A 16,698-nucleotide genomic window follows, 5' to 3' on the forward strand; every position below is an offset into this window, starting at 1 on the left:
CCTCTCTTCGTAGCCAAGCAAATAAAGGGATCTTGTCACAGTCAGAGGCATCCTAATCGAAGGGGGAAAAAAGATGGAGGAGCAGGACCCAGAAGGAAATGGACCTGCCAAGGGAGCAAGGAAAGGTCCCCATCCTGTCCAAGCTGGGAGTGGTGTTGAATCCTGGGAGAGAGCTGTGCCAGAGATCTGGAATCAGGAGCCCCTAAACTCAGACGTACATTGCCAACGCTTCTGGCAGTTCCACTACTGTGAGGCCGATGGGCCCCGAGAAGTTTGCAGCCAGCTCCATGGACTTTGCAATCACTGGCTGAAGCCGGGGAGACATACCAAGAAGCAGATCCTGGACCTGGTGATCCTGGAGCAGTTCCTGACCATCCTGCCCCAGGAAATGCAGCGCTGGATCAGAGGATGCGGACCAGAGACCAGTTCCCAAGCAGTGGCCCTGGCCGAAGGTTTCCTCCTAAGTCAGGCAGAGGAGAAGAGGCAGGCAGAACAGGTGAGGCTTTTCTTTCCAGTTATTCCAAATCAAGCAACGATATCTGACCTTACCCTAAAGCTTCCTTGCTCGATATTTGCCCAAGTGTTAATCATCCAAATGGAAGATTTAACAACATGCTTCAGCAGTCACTTCTTTTAGGGAATTTCTTATCCTTGCAGGTAATTCCACAAGGTAAGAGGAAAACCCTACCAAGAAGCAAAGTCTGGGAGTGGGGCAGGATCCATTCCTTGGTGTCTTCCATTCCATCTCTTACCCGTCTCCCTCGGTGCTGTTTCAGAAGTGGGATCCATCCCTGAAGATGGAAGCTGAGTTCTCTGAAACAGAAAGAGCTCCCTTGGAGGAAGGGCAGTGGGCCCGAGCCCAGGAGTGTTCCCAAGATGCCCTCTCACGCGGTAAGGACTCACTGTGCCTGGATGGGATTGGGGCATCCGGTGAATTTGATGGGTAGACAGTTCTAGTCAGGGTGAAAAAGAGAAACAGTCCTCCACCCACCTTTTGACACTCAACGTTCACTAATTGTGATACCCATTAAAGGGGATTCTACAAAATCATGGAGGCATTTCCTCATATTGATTACAAGATTCACATTCCCCCTTTTTTCCATTAGAGAGACTGAAGGTGGCCCAGAAGAAAAGGTAGACCAATCTCAACCGAGCTCTTAATTCTCGCAAATAAACAAAGCCTGTACATTGTGGGTAGAATAGCTCCTAATACCAATTGGTAGGAGCTGGGGATAGCGGGAGAATGTGTTTTGTGCTCATGCTTAGCAGGGCATCTTACGGGCCGCTACAGGAAATAGGATGCCAGGCAGGGGTCTGGCATGTCCAGCACCTTTGGGGAGGGGCTTGTGGAGGATGTGATGCCACGTTGATGTTACCTCTGGCTGAAAACCCAGATGTGACATTACTGGATCAGTAGACGATCCGGACACCCACTGATATTACCCTGAGTTTCCAGGTCTGCTCAATTCATGTGTGGTTTTTTAGCCAGATTGTGACAGCAAGGTGCCATGTGATGTTATTTTCGCCTCCCTCTTTTCCTTCCACCAACCTGGACTCAAGGGCTTGTGCGAGCGCCCAGCTGGTGGGAGAACAGCCTGCCTGGGCATTTGGTCTGATCCAGAAGAAACGCTGCCACCATTGAGTTCCACCATTCCCAGGACAGGTTGCAAGTATTTCAGAAGTCTGAAACGTGTCAGCAGAATTGAGTCCCTCCCACCCCCAGGTTCATCCGTCCCTTGTGCTTCTCTTCTGCCTCTCCCACAACTTAAAAGAAAGTTAAGTAGGAAGTCGAGGCTAATACCCTTTCTTCCACTTTTCTCTCCCTCGCAGGCAGTGAAGAGACACTGTTGATCCGTTCTTTTTGCGGAGGTGTGGAAAGAGCTGCTGCACCTCCAGTCCAGGTAGGGGAGATGAGAAGAGGGCAGCCTGGGTCCCCCCTCCTTTTTCTGGGGGGCTTTTCTCCTGCAGTTGTTGTTAAGGTGTCCAGGCAAGAGGCTCTGAACGCCACTCCTTTTATCCATGGCGATCTGGGACCTTCCCAGAATGCGCCCCCCTTCCAGAAATTCGCATCTGCCTTGCTTTATCTCTGACAAAGGAATCTGCTTTTGCTTTCAGTCTCCAGTTTCCTTTGAGGAGGTCGCTGTGCATTTCACTGAGGCGGAGTGGGCCCTGCTGGATCCGAACCAAAGAGCTCTCTACAAGGAAGTCATGCTGGAGAACTATGGGAGCGTGGCCTCTCTGGGTAAGGTAGCAGAGGTGCAAATTGCTGCCGTTAGGATTGTGCCATTGGGCTGATTCAAAGTCTTAAACAGCAATATGTTGTTTTAAGGCCTGCTCTGTTACTTGTTGCCTTCTGGGAGCCTCAAAGTGGTGGGGTGGCAGCAAAAGCAATATTCAGCGTGGCCGGGTAGAGTGACCCGAGTGTCCTGGCTGGCCCAGGGGCAACAGAGGCCAGTGTTGTGGCCATTGCATAAGCCAGAGAGGGTGTCCTTGCCTGAGGCCAATGCAGGACTGAGACGCCCTCAGGAAGTTTCTGGAAGGGGCCCCCATCCTAATTCCTCAGTGGCCAACCATTATGACACACTTGTCCCCCAGATGGGATTACCGTCATCCCCTCTGACTCTGCTCTGGAATGCAGCCGTCCCCCTTACACTGGTTGGGATTGTGGGCTTTAATCCTGACCAGGTTTCCCTTCTTCCAGAACAAAGTTTCCTCTTCCTTGGATTTCTTTTCCTTCCTCATATAAGAACCATCACTTTCTCATGGTGTAGTTGCTAAAAGTGGCAGACTCTATTCTGGAGAAAGGGGGTTGATTCCCCCACTCCTCCTCCACATGAAGCCAGCTGGGTGACTGGGAGGAAACCATGTAGAAAAAGTCATTTTGTGAGGAGATGCTCAGCAATGCCTACTGACTTGACTTTGGCTGGCTACCCAGTACTTCAAAGGTAATTAGCAGCAGCCTGAAAAGCCAAGGAAACAGTATTGAGGGGGGAGGGGGAATCCAATAAGAAAGAGTTGGTTTTTATATGCTGACTTTCTCTACCTTTTAAGGAGAATCAAACTGGCTTACAATCTCCTTCCCCTGCCCACAACAGACACCTTGTGCGGTAGGTGAGGCTGAGAGAGTTCAGAGAGAACCGTGACTAGCCCAAGGTTACCCAGAAGGCTTCATGTGGAGGAGGGGGGAAACAAACCTGGTTTACCAGATTAGAGTCTGCCGCTCTTAACCACTACACAACACTGGCTCTCCAAGTAAAATGGGAGAATGCCAGGCCAGCCAGCAAATATTTTTACTTTATACTTGCACATCTTCAAATTCCAATCCCCTCCCCCCCCTCCATCCCCCCCTCCCCCAAAGCCTTTATGCAAAGACAGCTTCCCTCGTGTTTTTAGGAAGCCCACAAACAAAATGATAGCAGCAGCATTATCCTTTCTGCGTTCCACAGCACCTGATATAATAGGCATGCTCCTCCTTTTTCCACTCGTGACCGCTTTTCACCGGAGAAATTTTACGGGACCCCGCCAGGTATATAGGTATATAAAATTGGTATACAAATCAAACATTTACTGATAATCATGAAGAAATTTATTTTAAAACAATTCTTTAGTGTACATATAATTTTACCATTTATTAAAGGATTTTAAGGATGGATTTTTTCCTTACCAAGACTGCACCTGAAAAGTGATGATACTGCAGGAAAAAAGTTACAACCTGTCCTTTGTAGTGCTTAGTGACCGAGGGTGTATGTGTGCGGGGCTGTTTAATATTCACGATCAGTAATTGCCATCTTTTGCATTTCTGGCTGCGTGGCTGCTTCTAGTGTTAGCGCTTCAGCTGGCTCAGGGGTGTCAAACTCAATTGTTATGAGGACCGGCTGTGACATAAATGTCACCTGGTTGGGCCAGGCCATGTCTCGCCAGCTCAGATTGCTGCCTCCGCTGGTTTGCCGGCTGGATAAGAGTTCTCAAGGGGCCTTATCTGGCCCTCAGGCCTTATATTTTACACCCATGCTACAGAATGCCTTTCCTGGTCACATATCTAAGGAAATTTGTAATTCAACGGGTAAGAATTACAGCAATTTGCAATTTTAAAAAATCAGCCCCAAAACCAAGATCAAATATTAGCAAACAAGTATTTGCAGGCAACAGTAGTTATACCTATAGAACACACCCTACTAATTCAATAAATGGATTATCCGAAGGCTACTCCAAAACCAAAATCCTTTACACAAATCTACATCCGGGGGGGGGGGGGCATAGCTTTCCTAACCTCCTCTAGCAAAGCATCTCAAAAGGGAGGAAACCATGTAGAAAAAGTCATTTTGTGAGGAGATGCTCAGCAGTGCCTACTGACTTGACTTTGGCTGGCTACCCAGTACTTCAAAGGTAATTAGCAGCAGCCTGAAAAGCCAAGGAAACAGTATTGAGGGGGGAGGGGGAATCCAATAAGGAAGAGTTGGTTTTTATATGCTGACTTTCTCTACCTTTTAAGGAGAATCAAACTGGCTTACAATCTCCTTCCCCTGCCCACAACAGACACCTTGTGCGGTAGGTTAGGCTGAGAGAGTTCAGAGAGAACCGTGACTAGCCCAAGGTTACCCAGAAGGCTTCATGTGGAGGAGGGGGGAAACAAACCTAATTTACCAGATTAGAGTCTGCCACTCTTAACCACTACACCACACTGGCTTTCCAAGTAAAATGGGAGAATGCCAGGCCAGCCAGCAAATATTTTTACTTTATACTTGCACATCTTCAAATTCCAATCCCCTCCCCCCCTCCCCTCCATCCCCCCCTCCCCTCCATCCCCCCCTCCCCTCCATCCCCCCCTCCCCCAAAGCCTTTATGCAAAGACAGCTTCCCTCATTTTGAGACCAAAACCTTTGGCGGCTCCACAATTCTGTTACCAATAAACCCCTGATTTTCTAACCTGTGAGAGGCAGGCCAGCAGAATGGTTTCCTTCGTACCTGTTCCTCAGCATTACCAAAACGATGTCCGCATAGGAGGGTGGAGCACAGAAGAGAGGCCCGGATTGACAAGCAATTCTTGACAACAGGTTTCTTGGAGCAGGTTCACACTCCAGCTTGTTATTAAACCAAAAAATATTTGCTGTGCCCAAAACTGGACCAGGGTGTGTTGCTGGGGGCGCATGAGGCCTGGACGACCTCGCTGCACCCAGGACTCGATGGGGGTGGGATGCTGGGGACACCCAAAGCCCAGGCAACTTTGGCGTGCCCAGAAAAGAAGGGGGGTGGGTTGCTTGGGCGTGCGAAGGCTGGATGGCCTTGCCGCGGCCAGGACTTGACAGGAGTGGGGTGCTGGGGGCGCCCAAAGCCTGACGCGGAAGCCAAGCGGATTAGCAATCTTGTCCAGGATACCCATCAGAAAGTCCACGGCCACATAGAAAAGTGTAGTTTATTTGTACAGTGCAGAAATATATACAGATACTCCTTTCACACTCTCCGCTCATAACATCCCGCATAGAACTGCGGTCTCACTTCATTATATACACCTGGTGATTGCAGCCACCAATCACAGTAGATATCCAATTACCTGGCATTTCTACTGCATTGCATCAGCCACCTGGCTATAGCTGGATCAGGCCAGCTTTGTCTAGCTCCCCAGGTACTTTCCAGGCTGATTACATCATCCTTAGATCTCACTGATCTATCCTGCCCTGTCAAACGAATCTGACAGACTTGTAATCTTGATACTCCTTCTCAAGGATTTCTGATTAGTTTGATTAGTTTCATGAATCTATTGCAATCCACAATTTTTGTAAATAGATCTGCCACATTACCAGCACTGGCACACTTTACAATACATACCAAGCCTTTGTTCACAGATTCAATTACATTGACATATCTGATTCTTATATGCTTACTTCTGCCTTTAAAGTTTCCTCAGTCGCAAGTTGTAGTGCTGATTGACTGTCAGTATACATCTGTACTGGTAATTGTACAGACACATTGAGTTCCTTCATGAGATAGACAAACCATTCCACCTGGTTTATACATTCACTCACAGCACTATATTCTGCTTCACATGAACTCATGGCTACAAATGACTGTTTTACAGATTTCCAATGTATGGGTGCTTTACCAAAATACAACACATACCCGGTCGTTGATTTTGCGTTCCCCTGATCTGACCATGATGCATCTGCATACGCAGTCAGTTCCCCATTACATGCATTCAAGCATAACTGTTTGTTCACAGATCCCTTCAGGTATCTGAGTACACGCTTAGCTGCTTTCCAGTCACTCTGCTTTGGTGACATATTTTTCTTGCTCAGGCAATGTACCGCCTGATATATGTCTGGGCGAGTCCAACAAGCAAGATATAACAAACTTCCTATCAGGGACTGATACAGAGATTTGTCACACTCTTCTTGTTCCTGAGACTCTTCACATACATAACCTGTGACCATTGGGGTTTCAGCTGCATTAGCATCAAGCATGCTAAACCTTTCCAGCAACTGTTTTAAAGCCATAAAAACTGTTTTAAAACCATCAAAACCATATCTTTGTGGGGGTACTCCTTTATTACTTCTGTCTGACCGTCTGACTACCGTGCCACTAGACTCCCCTCCTTCTGGAGTCTCAACCTTTACTGTTTCCCTGCTTGCAACAACTTCAGGAAAAACACTTTCATCTGCCTCTGGCTGTCCATTAGCCGGCAATAAAACTTCTTCAGAAACCTTCTCAGTACCATGTAAGCGTGGCCAATTAAAAGATTCTCCGAAGTTCGCAGATTTGCTAAAAGACACCTGGTTCTGATCATTAGCAAAGCGATAAGATTTTGCTGCATTCTGATATCCCAGAAAAATCAGCGGTTTGGATTTCTTGCCACCTGCTCTGCGGTTCTTTAAAGGTATATCCACCCAAGCCTTTGTACCAAACACTCTTAAATGCTTTAAAGAGGGATTTCTTTTGTACAATGCCTTGTAGGGAATATTGTTAATGCTGGAGGTCCAAAGTCTATTAATCAAATAACAAGCCACCTTGATGCCTTCCCCCCAGAACCTGGGTTTTAGATTAGCATCCTCTATCAAAGCTTGCAACATTGACTTTAGATAACCAATCCTCCTCTCAGTCACACCGTTCTCCTGAGGAACACAGGGATTAGCCAATCTGTGCTCAATTCCCTTGCTTTCTAACCACTGGGTAAATGCACTAGAGACAAATTCACCGCCTCTGTCAGATTGTATACTGGATACCTTGAGGTCTAACTACCTTTCCACCCTTTTAATCCAATACTTGAAGGTTTGACATGCCTCACTTTTCTGCTTCAGCAGATACACCCAGCCATAACGAGTAAAATCATCCACAATGCATAAAGCGTACCGGTTCTTAGACACACTCTCAGGAAATGGACCACAGAGATCTAAATGAGCAATTTGTAGAGGTCTGGTTGCCACCCTTTGGCTTACCTTAGCCACTGGACTACGTCTGCTTTTAACAGATTTGCAGACAGTGCAATCTAGGAAAGAATTACACCCATTCAACTTAATGTCATCCTTCCCTAACACACTCAGGGTTTTCTTTAGAATGGAAAAGGAGGCGTGGCCAAAACGCCTATGTAGAAGGTGTATGCACTCATTATGTGGATTTTTATTCACAGACTCCACTACCATAGAAGTTTCTCCTGTCCTTCTATGCACCACATAGACATCCTTTTGCAAGTGCCCTTCTAACATTACAACCTCCCCCTGGCTTATCTGGCAGGTGTTTCCTTCAGACTGCACCTTAAAACCAGTCTTAGCCAGCACAGAAACACTTAGCAAACTATGCTGTAACTCAGGCACACAAAGTACATTTTGAAACTTATGCTTTAACTCTGGGAAAAACACCTCCCCTTCAGAGTGTACCTTTAAGTGTCTCCCATCTGCTAGACTTGCATAAGACTTAGCAGACTGCTTTTGGTTAACCAACATGGAAGCTTTGTTAACAAAACATGTACTTGCCCCACTGTCCAAGAGCCAAATGTCCTCTCTGTCTCCAGCCTCTGCCAGCACAACAGCAGTGTAAGTTCCATTCACTGACTGTCTCTTTGGTTGCTTATTCCTGGCCAACTGGGGACAATGTCTTTTCAAATGTTGTGAGGACCCACAGAGAAAACACTTTCTGACAAACCACGCATTCCTCATCTTGCTTGTAGTTCCTACTCTGCCTTCCATCGCCTCCCCTCTGCTGCTGCCAGTGGCTCTGCGCTGAGTAGACCTCTTGCCCGTCTCGGGGTTGTCTAAACAGCTCGTCTGCAGTCCTCGGCGTAGACTATCCAGTCTCTCTGCCTGGGATGAAAAACGCACTGGGGGGCTGAGGTCTCGGCAGATGGGCGATTCGTTGATTTAACCTCGGGGGTGTATCTCAGCTGGGCTGCTGTCTTCTGCTTACGTCCTTCCTCCCGTCGTTCCTCTTCTTCCAGAATTCGTCCAGTCAGGTATTCATAGGTTAATTGCCCTGCTGCCAGGCTCTCCAGCGAGGTTACTAAAACATCAAAGCTCGCATCCAGAGAACTCAAAAGCAAATACACCCGGTCCTCCGCAGATATAACTTTTCCCCTCAACTCCAGCTGTCTATAAACAACTCTGCTAAGGTCTTCAAGTGGGCTGCGGCCGGCGTGTGCAGTGATTTATGGCATCTATAAAGCCGCCTCATTAGTGCTAGCAGCGTGCCAGCTGAGTCCCGGAGATACACTGCTCGCAGACTATCCCATGCCAACTTTGCATGCTCTTTGCCCACAACAAAAATAAGCTGGTCATCTTCCACCGTCAAGGTGATATTGGCAAGGGCTTTTATGTCCTTTGCAATCTCGGCTGCTGTAGTAGGGAGTCTTTCCACAGCATCCCATAAATCTTCCCTTTTCAGATACTGCTCCAACCTCACAGACCAAACGTGGTAATTCTCTGAGGTGAGTTTATCCACTGGGATACAAGATTGTTGTGCCATTACTTACACAGCCGTCACTTCTCTAGTAGCTTCTGAAAATCCTGGACTCTGCGTATCTACCACCACACATAAACCTGTGCAGTGTAGCAGAAAACACTCCTGTAACGTAGAGGAGCTGGGCCCATAACCCTGACGCGGAAGCCAAGCGGATTAGCAGTCTTGTCCAGGATACCCATCAGAAAGTCCACGGCCACATAGAAAAGTGTAGTTTATTTGTACAGTGCAGAAATATATACAGATACTCCTTTCACACTCTCCGCTCATAACAACCCGCATAGAACTGCGGTCTCACTTCATTATATACACCTGGTGATTGCAGCCACCAATCACAGTAGATATCCAATTATCCTGGCATTGCTACTGCATTGCATCAGCCACCTGGCTCTAACTGGATCAGGCCAGCTTTCTCTAGCTCCCCAGGTACTTTCCAGGCTGATTACATCATCCTTAGATCTCACTGATCTATCCTGCCCTGTCAAACGAATCTGACAGACTTATAATCTTGACAAAGCCCAGGTGGCCTTGCCACGCTCAGAAAAGGACGGAGGTCAGTTGCTGGGATGCGCGAAGCCAAGATGGCCTCACCGCGCCCAGGACTCGATGGGGGTGGGGTGCTGGGGAGCGCAAAGCCAGGGCTGCCTTGCTTCACCCAGAAGTCAATGGGGGTGGGATGCTGTCCTCAGAAAGGGAGGGGGGTGGGGCCTGGCTGATTCACTCCGTAGGCCATTTTGACACTGCTGGTCTAGGGAGAGCTTGGGGGGGGGGCTCAGCGGAGAGGGTGGCGACTTTTCCCGACCCCAAGATTCAATTCCACGTCCCCATTTGGGGTCGGGACCCATACTTTTAAGAAGCTCTGATATAGAGGGGGGTGCCGAGTTGTTTTCTGTTGTCCCAGAAGGTCAGACCAGAACCAATGGATTGAAATTCAATCAAAAGAATTTCCATCTAGACCACTGGTTCCCAACCAGGGGTCCGCGAGAACTAAATTAAGGTCCGCGAAACAAAGTTATAAACCCATAATAAATTAATATTTTCAATTAAAAGTTCTCTATTATAAAAATATATATTCAGATATTATTCTAAGTTTAATGTTTAACTAACAGTTATGATTAAAGTTTATTTTCAAATTCTCTGAATTTTTATTTTGAACCTTGGGGTCCCTGCACCGAACAAAAAAGTCCTAGTGGTCCCTGGTCAAAAAAAGGTTGGGAACCACTGATCTAGACATTAGGAAGAAATTTCTAACAGTTAGAGCAGTTCCACAGTGGAACAGGCTTAAGAACATAAGAAAGACCCTGCTGGATCACACCAAGGCCCATCAAATTCAGCAGTCTGTTCACACAGTGACCAACCAGGTGCCTCTAGGAAGCCACAAACAAGACGACTGCAGCAGCACCATCCTGCCTGTGTTCCACCGCACCCAATATAATAGGCATGCTCCTCTGATACTAGAGAGAATAGGTATGCAGCATGACTAGTATCCATTCTAACTAATAGCCATGAATACCCCTCTCCATGAATATGTCCACTCCCCTCTTAAAGCCTTCCAAGTTGACAGCCATCACCACATTTTGGGGCAGGGAGTTCCGCAATTTAACTATGCGTTGTGTGAAAAAATACTTCCTTTTATCTGTTTTGAATCTCTCGCCCTCCAGCTTTAGCACATGACCCCGTGTTCTAGTATTATGGGAGAGGGAGAAAAACGTCTCTCTGTCCACTCTCTCCAAACCATGCATAATTTTATAGACCTATATCTCCACTTAGCTGCCTTCTTTCCAAGCTAAACAGCCCTAAATGTCTTAACCGCTCCCCATAGGACAGTTGCTCTAGTCCCCTAATCATTTTGGTTGCTCTTTTCTGCATCTTCTCAAGCTCCGTAATATCCTTTTTTAGGTGTGGTGGCCAGAACTGTACACAGTATTCCAAGTGTGGTCTCACCATAGATTTGTACAAGGGCAGTATGATATCAGCAGTTTTAGTCTCTGTTCCTCGTCTAATTAAGGCCAGCATAGAATTTGCCTTTTTTACAGCAGCTGCACACTGGGCTGACATCTTCATTGAGCTATCCATTACCACCCCAAGATCCCTTTCTTGGTCTGTCGCTGCCAGCACAGATCCCATCAGTGTATATGTGAAGTTGGGATTTTTTGCCCCAATATGCATCACTTTACACTTGCTCATATTGAATCTTATTTGCCATTTTAATGCCCATTCTTCCAGTATGCAGAGATCCTTCTGGAGCTCTTCACAGTCCGGTTTTGTTTTAACCACGCTAAATAATTTGGTGTCATCTGCAAATTTGGCTACTTCACTGTTTAACCCCAACTCTAGGTCATTGATGAACAGGTTGAAAAGCACTGGTCCCAACACAGATCCCTGAGGCAGCCCACTGCTCACATCCCGCCATTGGGAGAACTGACCATTGATTCCTACTCTCTGCTTCCTATTTTTCAGCCAGCTCTCAATCCATAAGAGGACTTGTCCTCTTATCCCATGACTATGAAGTTTGCTTAGCAGTCTTTGGTGGGGGACTTTGTCAAAAGCCTTTTGGAAATCCAAATACACAATATCCACAGGCTCATTCCTGTCCACATGCTTATTGACGCTTTCAAAAAAACTCTAATAGGTTAGTGAGACAGGACCTACCTTTACAGAAGCCATGTTTGGTTTTGCCCAGCAGACCTTGCCCTTTTATATGCTTGACAATTCTATCTTTAATAATGCTTTCCATTAATTTACCCGAACAGATGTTAAGCTAACTGGCCTGTAATTTCCTGGGTCCCTCTTGGAACCTTTTTTATAAATGGGTGTGACATTGGCCATTCTCCAGTCCTCTGGTACACAGGCTGATCGAAGGGACATATTGTCAGGCCTTCTCTGGTTCAGGTTTTTGCTCTTGACATGACGAGGCCAGACTTGGTTTCGTGTCAAACGACCTTGATTCTCATGCCTGTAAATAATGTGTACAGTTTCATCCGTCCTGTTTTCTGCAGCTGTGCAGATATTTGGTCTATGCTTCCTGGGAACCCCTTATCTCGGGTTTACCTCACTTTGTTTTACTTTCCCTGGCTGAAGTGTTTTTAAGCATGTACTGTCCTCTGTATTGTTATTAACAGCCTTCTTCTGTTTGTAGATAGTCAGTTCTTTAATTTACCTTTTTGCTCCTAATAAAGTATTACTGCTTCATGACTACCTGCCTGGATGAGTTTGTTTATGGGATGCTAGGGGTAAACGCCTGATCCTGACACATATTACGTATCTTTGTTAGAAGTTCAGCAATTTCCCATTGAAGAACTCTAGGATGAATACTGTCTGGTCCCTGTGACTTGTTAGTTTGCAGTTTGTCTAGATGTTCTAGGACTTCCTGCCTTGTTACCACAATTTGCCTCTGTTCCTCATTCTCCCATCTCCAAAATCTCTCTTCAGGAGAAGGAATCTGCCCTGTATCTTCAACAGTGAAGACAGATGAGAAGAAATCATTTCGTTTTTCAGCAATCGCTTTATCCTCCCTTAGAGTTCCTTTACTCCCATTGTCATCCAATGGTCCAACTGCTTAACTAGCTTTGTTCCTACTCCTAATATACTTAAAGAATTTCTTATTGTTTGTTTTGATGTGTTCAGCAATATGCCCCTCAAAATCTTTTTTCCCATCTCTAATTATCTGCTTGCATTTCCTTTGTGCAAGTTTGTGTTTGCTTCTGTTCGTCTCATTTGGGCAAACCTTCCAGTCTCTGAAGGAAGACTTTTTTATCTAATGGCTTCTAATGGCTTTTTTTCTTAATGGCTAACCTTACCCGTTAGCCATGGTGGTGACCTCTTGGTCACCTTATTACTACCTTTCCTGACCTGGGGTATACAAGCTAGCTGAGCCTCTAGTAATGTTGACTTCAGTAACACTCCAAGCCTTTTCCAGAGATTTAACCCTCCTAACTTGATCTTTCAAATTCCTCTTTACAAGTTTTATTATTTTACAGGTTCCCTCTTTTAAAGTCAAAGGTAATTGTGTAAGATTTCCCAGTCATTTTCCCACTTGCATATAAATTAAATTTGATGCCATTGTGATCACTATTGCCAACTGGCTCAACTACATCCACATCCCGCACTAACAGCCCATTCCTGAAAAATGGGCTGAAGCTCCATAGGAGGCAGCGTCACCTCGCTGCCAGCGCAAGTACGCGTAATCGCATGATTAAACCTACTTACCCTGGCGGTGAGGCCAGTCCCGCTGGCAGGCGAGCGCCGCAGGACCGCGCCTCGCCCCTCCGTTTTTGCAGTCTCTCAGTTGTACCGGCAACAGCATGGAGAGGCCACGCCGGCGCAGGGGGGCGTTCAGGGCCGGGCCGGGGGAGGAGCTGCCAGCTAGGTGGCTTCCTATCCCCTTTCGGCCACTTGTTCGGCTGCCGGAACAGCGGTGCGGGCCCCATTGAAAACAAAAAAACTGCCAAGGCTTTTTTTATTTCCCCAGCCTGTGTGAATTAGCTTAGGAAGAGGCGCCACTGCGCCTCTTCCCCGCCAACTCCGCATGCCGCATTCTCAGGAATGGGCTGTAAGTCACTGGCAGCACCACAGAGTATTAAATCCAGGATCGCCTCCCCCTCTGGTTGGGTCTATGACCAACTGTTCAAAGGCACAGTCATTTAGGATGTCTAAAAATTTTGTCTTTTTGGCTTGACTGGAGCATACATTTATCCAATCAATATGAGGGAAGTTAAAGTCTTCCGTTATTACTACTTCATTACCTTTACATGCTTCCCTAATTTCATTCTCCATCTCAAGATCACCCGGAGCCATTTGGTCAGGGGGCCGATAGATCATCCCCAGTACTAAATCACTGTTGGGGCCTGGAATCATCACCTATAAGGATTCTGTGGACGAATCTGCCCTTTTTATGGTCTCTAGCTTATTAGACACTATGCCTTCCTTGATGTACGTAGCAACACCCCCTCCAATACACTCTTCTCTGTCATTTCTATACAGTTTGTAACCCGGGATGACTGTATCCCACTGGTTCTCTCCCGTCCACCAGGTTTCTGTAATGCTCACTATATCTATGCTTTCTCTTAAAACCATGCACTCTAACTCCCCCATTTTTGCTTAGAAGCTTCTAGCATTAGCATAGAAACACCTCCACACTGTTTCTCTCTTTCAACTTGCCTGGCATTCTGTGACCTTGAGGGTTGCAAGGGATATTCATAGGACGAATTACCCCTGTAGCAGCCCATGAACAACTCACATGGTAATTGGAGTATTCTCCATTTCTTTTAAGAAAGAACCCCTCAGACTGACTCAAAGACTCCAGCTAGTACAGAATTCCGCGGCGAGACTTCTTACTGGTACCTTGCCGTGGACACATATTACACCAGTGTCAACTGCACTGGTTCCAGCTGAAATATCAGGTCAGCTTCAAGGTGCTGATTATGACCTTTAAAGCCTTACATGGTCTGGGACTGTCATATCTGGGACTGTCCTATCTACAGGACTGCCTCTCCTGGTATGTTCCCTGGAGAAATTTATGTTCATGTAATACCAACTTTACTTGTGATCTCCAGCCCAAGCAGTATCTGGCTGGCCTCGATCAAGGCCAGGGCTTTTTTTGGGTTAAAATGCAATAAATAATAATAATAATTAACAAAAATGTTTCGCATGTGGATCATCAGGACTTGTGTGGGTGCTAAAGGGATCTCTCTTTCCATTCCAGCAGGGAATGATCAGTGGAATGAGGGAGATCGGGAAGTGCATCAGCTATTGCCAGATAAAGTGAAGAATGAATATTGGAAAGGAAACTTTGGGAGTCAAGGCAGACTAAACAGGCAGAAAGAAAGTCATATGGTCAAGAAGAGGGATAGACCCATTCCTGGCCAAGAGCAGGATGTCCGTGAACTAGTCCACATGGTGGAGGAGGCATACAAGTGCTTTGTGTGTGGAATGAACTTCTCAGATCAAGCCCAATATGATATCCATTTGCAAATGCACACTGGAAAGAAGGCCCATCAATGCTTAGAGTGTTGCAAGAGCTTCCTTCGCAGATCAGAGCTCCTTAGACATCAAAGAATACACAAATGGAAGAAACTTTATAGCTGCTCCGACTGCGGCATGAGCTTCACACAGAAATCAGACCTTTTTCAACACCAAAGGATTCATTCAGGAGAAAAGCCATTTATCTGCATGAAGAGTGGAAGGATGTACCCTTGTGGAAGAAAGGGTAATGCAGTTTTTCGAAAGTCTACTGTAATGGGGGCACATAAATGCTTTTGTTGTGACAAGTACTTCAGATACAGATCACAGCTCCTTGTGCACCAAAGAATACACACAGGAGAGAAACCTTTTGAATGCTTAGAGTGTGGAAAGAGATTCAGTCACAGTCGCTCTCTTCAAACACATTTAAGAACCCACACTGGGGAGAAACCTTTTGAATGCTCAGAGTGTGGAAAGAGATTCAGAGACAGTAGCGCTCTTCAAAACCATAGAAGAATCCACACTGGGGAGAAACCTTTTGAATGCTCCGAGTGTGGAAAGAGATTCAGACAGAGTAGCCAACTTCAACTGCATCAGAGAACTCACACAAAGGAGAAACCTTTTGAATGCTCAGAGTGTGGAAAGAGATTCAGTCGGAGTAGCTCCCTTCAAACGCATTTAAGAACCCACACTGGGGAGAAACCTTTTGAATGCTCAGAGTGTGAGAAGAGATTCAGTCACAGTACCTCTCTTCAAACGCATTTAAGAACCCACACTGGGGAGAAACCTTTTGAATGCTCAGAGTGTGGAAAGAGATTCAGTCACAGTAGCCATCTTCAAACGCATTTAAGAACCCACACTGGGGAGAAACCTTTTGAATGCTTAGAATGTGGAAAGAGATTCAGTGACAGTAGCCCTCTTCAAATGCATTTCAGAACCCACACTGGGGAGAAACCTTTTGAATGCTCGGAGTGTGGAAAGAGATTCAGTCAGAGTAGCCATCTTCAACTGCATCAAAGAACCCACACAAAGGAGAGACCTTTTGAATGTTCAGAGTGTGGAAAGAGATTCAGTCACAGTCGCTCTCTTCAAACTCATTTAAGAACCCACACTGGGGAGAAACCTTTTGTATGCTCAGAGTGTGGAAAGAGATTCAGTGACAGAAGCGCTCTTCAACAGCATCGAAGAACCCACACTGGGGAGAAACCTTTTGAATGCTCCGAGTGTGGAAAGAGATTCAGTCAGAGTAGCCAACTTCAACTGCATCAGAGAACTCACACAAAGGAGAAACCTTTTGAATGCTCAGAGTGTGGAAAGAGATTCAGTCGGAGTAGCTATCTTCAAACGCATTTAAGAACCCACACTGGGGAGAAACCTTTTGAATGCTCAGAGTGCGGGAAGAGATTCAGTCAGAGTAGCTATCTTCAAACGCATTTAAGAACCCACACTGGGGAGAAACCTTTTGAATGCTCAGAGTGTGGAAAGAGATTCAGTCAGGGTAGCCATCTTCAACTGCATCACAGAACTCACACAAAGGAGAGACCTTTTGCATGCTCTGAGTGTGGAAAGAGATTTAGTTGCAGTGGCAATTTTCAAAAGCATCTAAGAACCCACGCAGTGGAGAAACCTTTTGAATGCTCAGTGTGTGGAAAGAGATTCAGTCACAATAGCTCTCTTCAAAGGCATGTAAGAACCCACACAGGGGAAAAGCCTTTTGAATGCTCAGAGTGTAGAAAGAAATTCAGTCAGAGTGGCAATTTTCAACAGCATCTAAGAACCCACGCAGTGGAGAAA

At 46.2% G+C, this 16,698-nt stretch overlaps 1 protein-coding gene across 1 annotated transcript; it reads left to right on the forward strand.

The window, feature by feature from the left end:
• Window positions 1-612: 612 nt before the first annotated feature.
• Window positions 613-16,266, forward strand: LOC130493447 (gastrula zinc finger protein XlCGF49.1-like; the record flags this gene model as incomplete). The annotated part of the gene is made up of 5 exons (XM_056867201.1): window positions 613-657; window positions 777-891; window positions 15,371-15,539; window positions 15,642-15,997; window positions 16,166-16,266. Coding segments are annotated over exons 1-5 (786 nt in total), but the record flags the coding sequence as incomplete, so codon positions are not given.
• Between the last annotated feature and the right edge of the window lie 432 nt (window positions 16,267-16,698).

This window comes from Euleptes europaea, chromosome 1 (genome assembly GCF_029931775.1).
Source record: "Euleptes europaea isolate rEulEur1 chromosome 1, rEulEur1.hap1, whole genome shotgun sequence".
NCBI classification, from domain to species: domain Eukaryota; kingdom Metazoa; phylum Chordata; class Lepidosauria; order Squamata; family Sphaerodactylidae; genus Euleptes; species Euleptes europaea.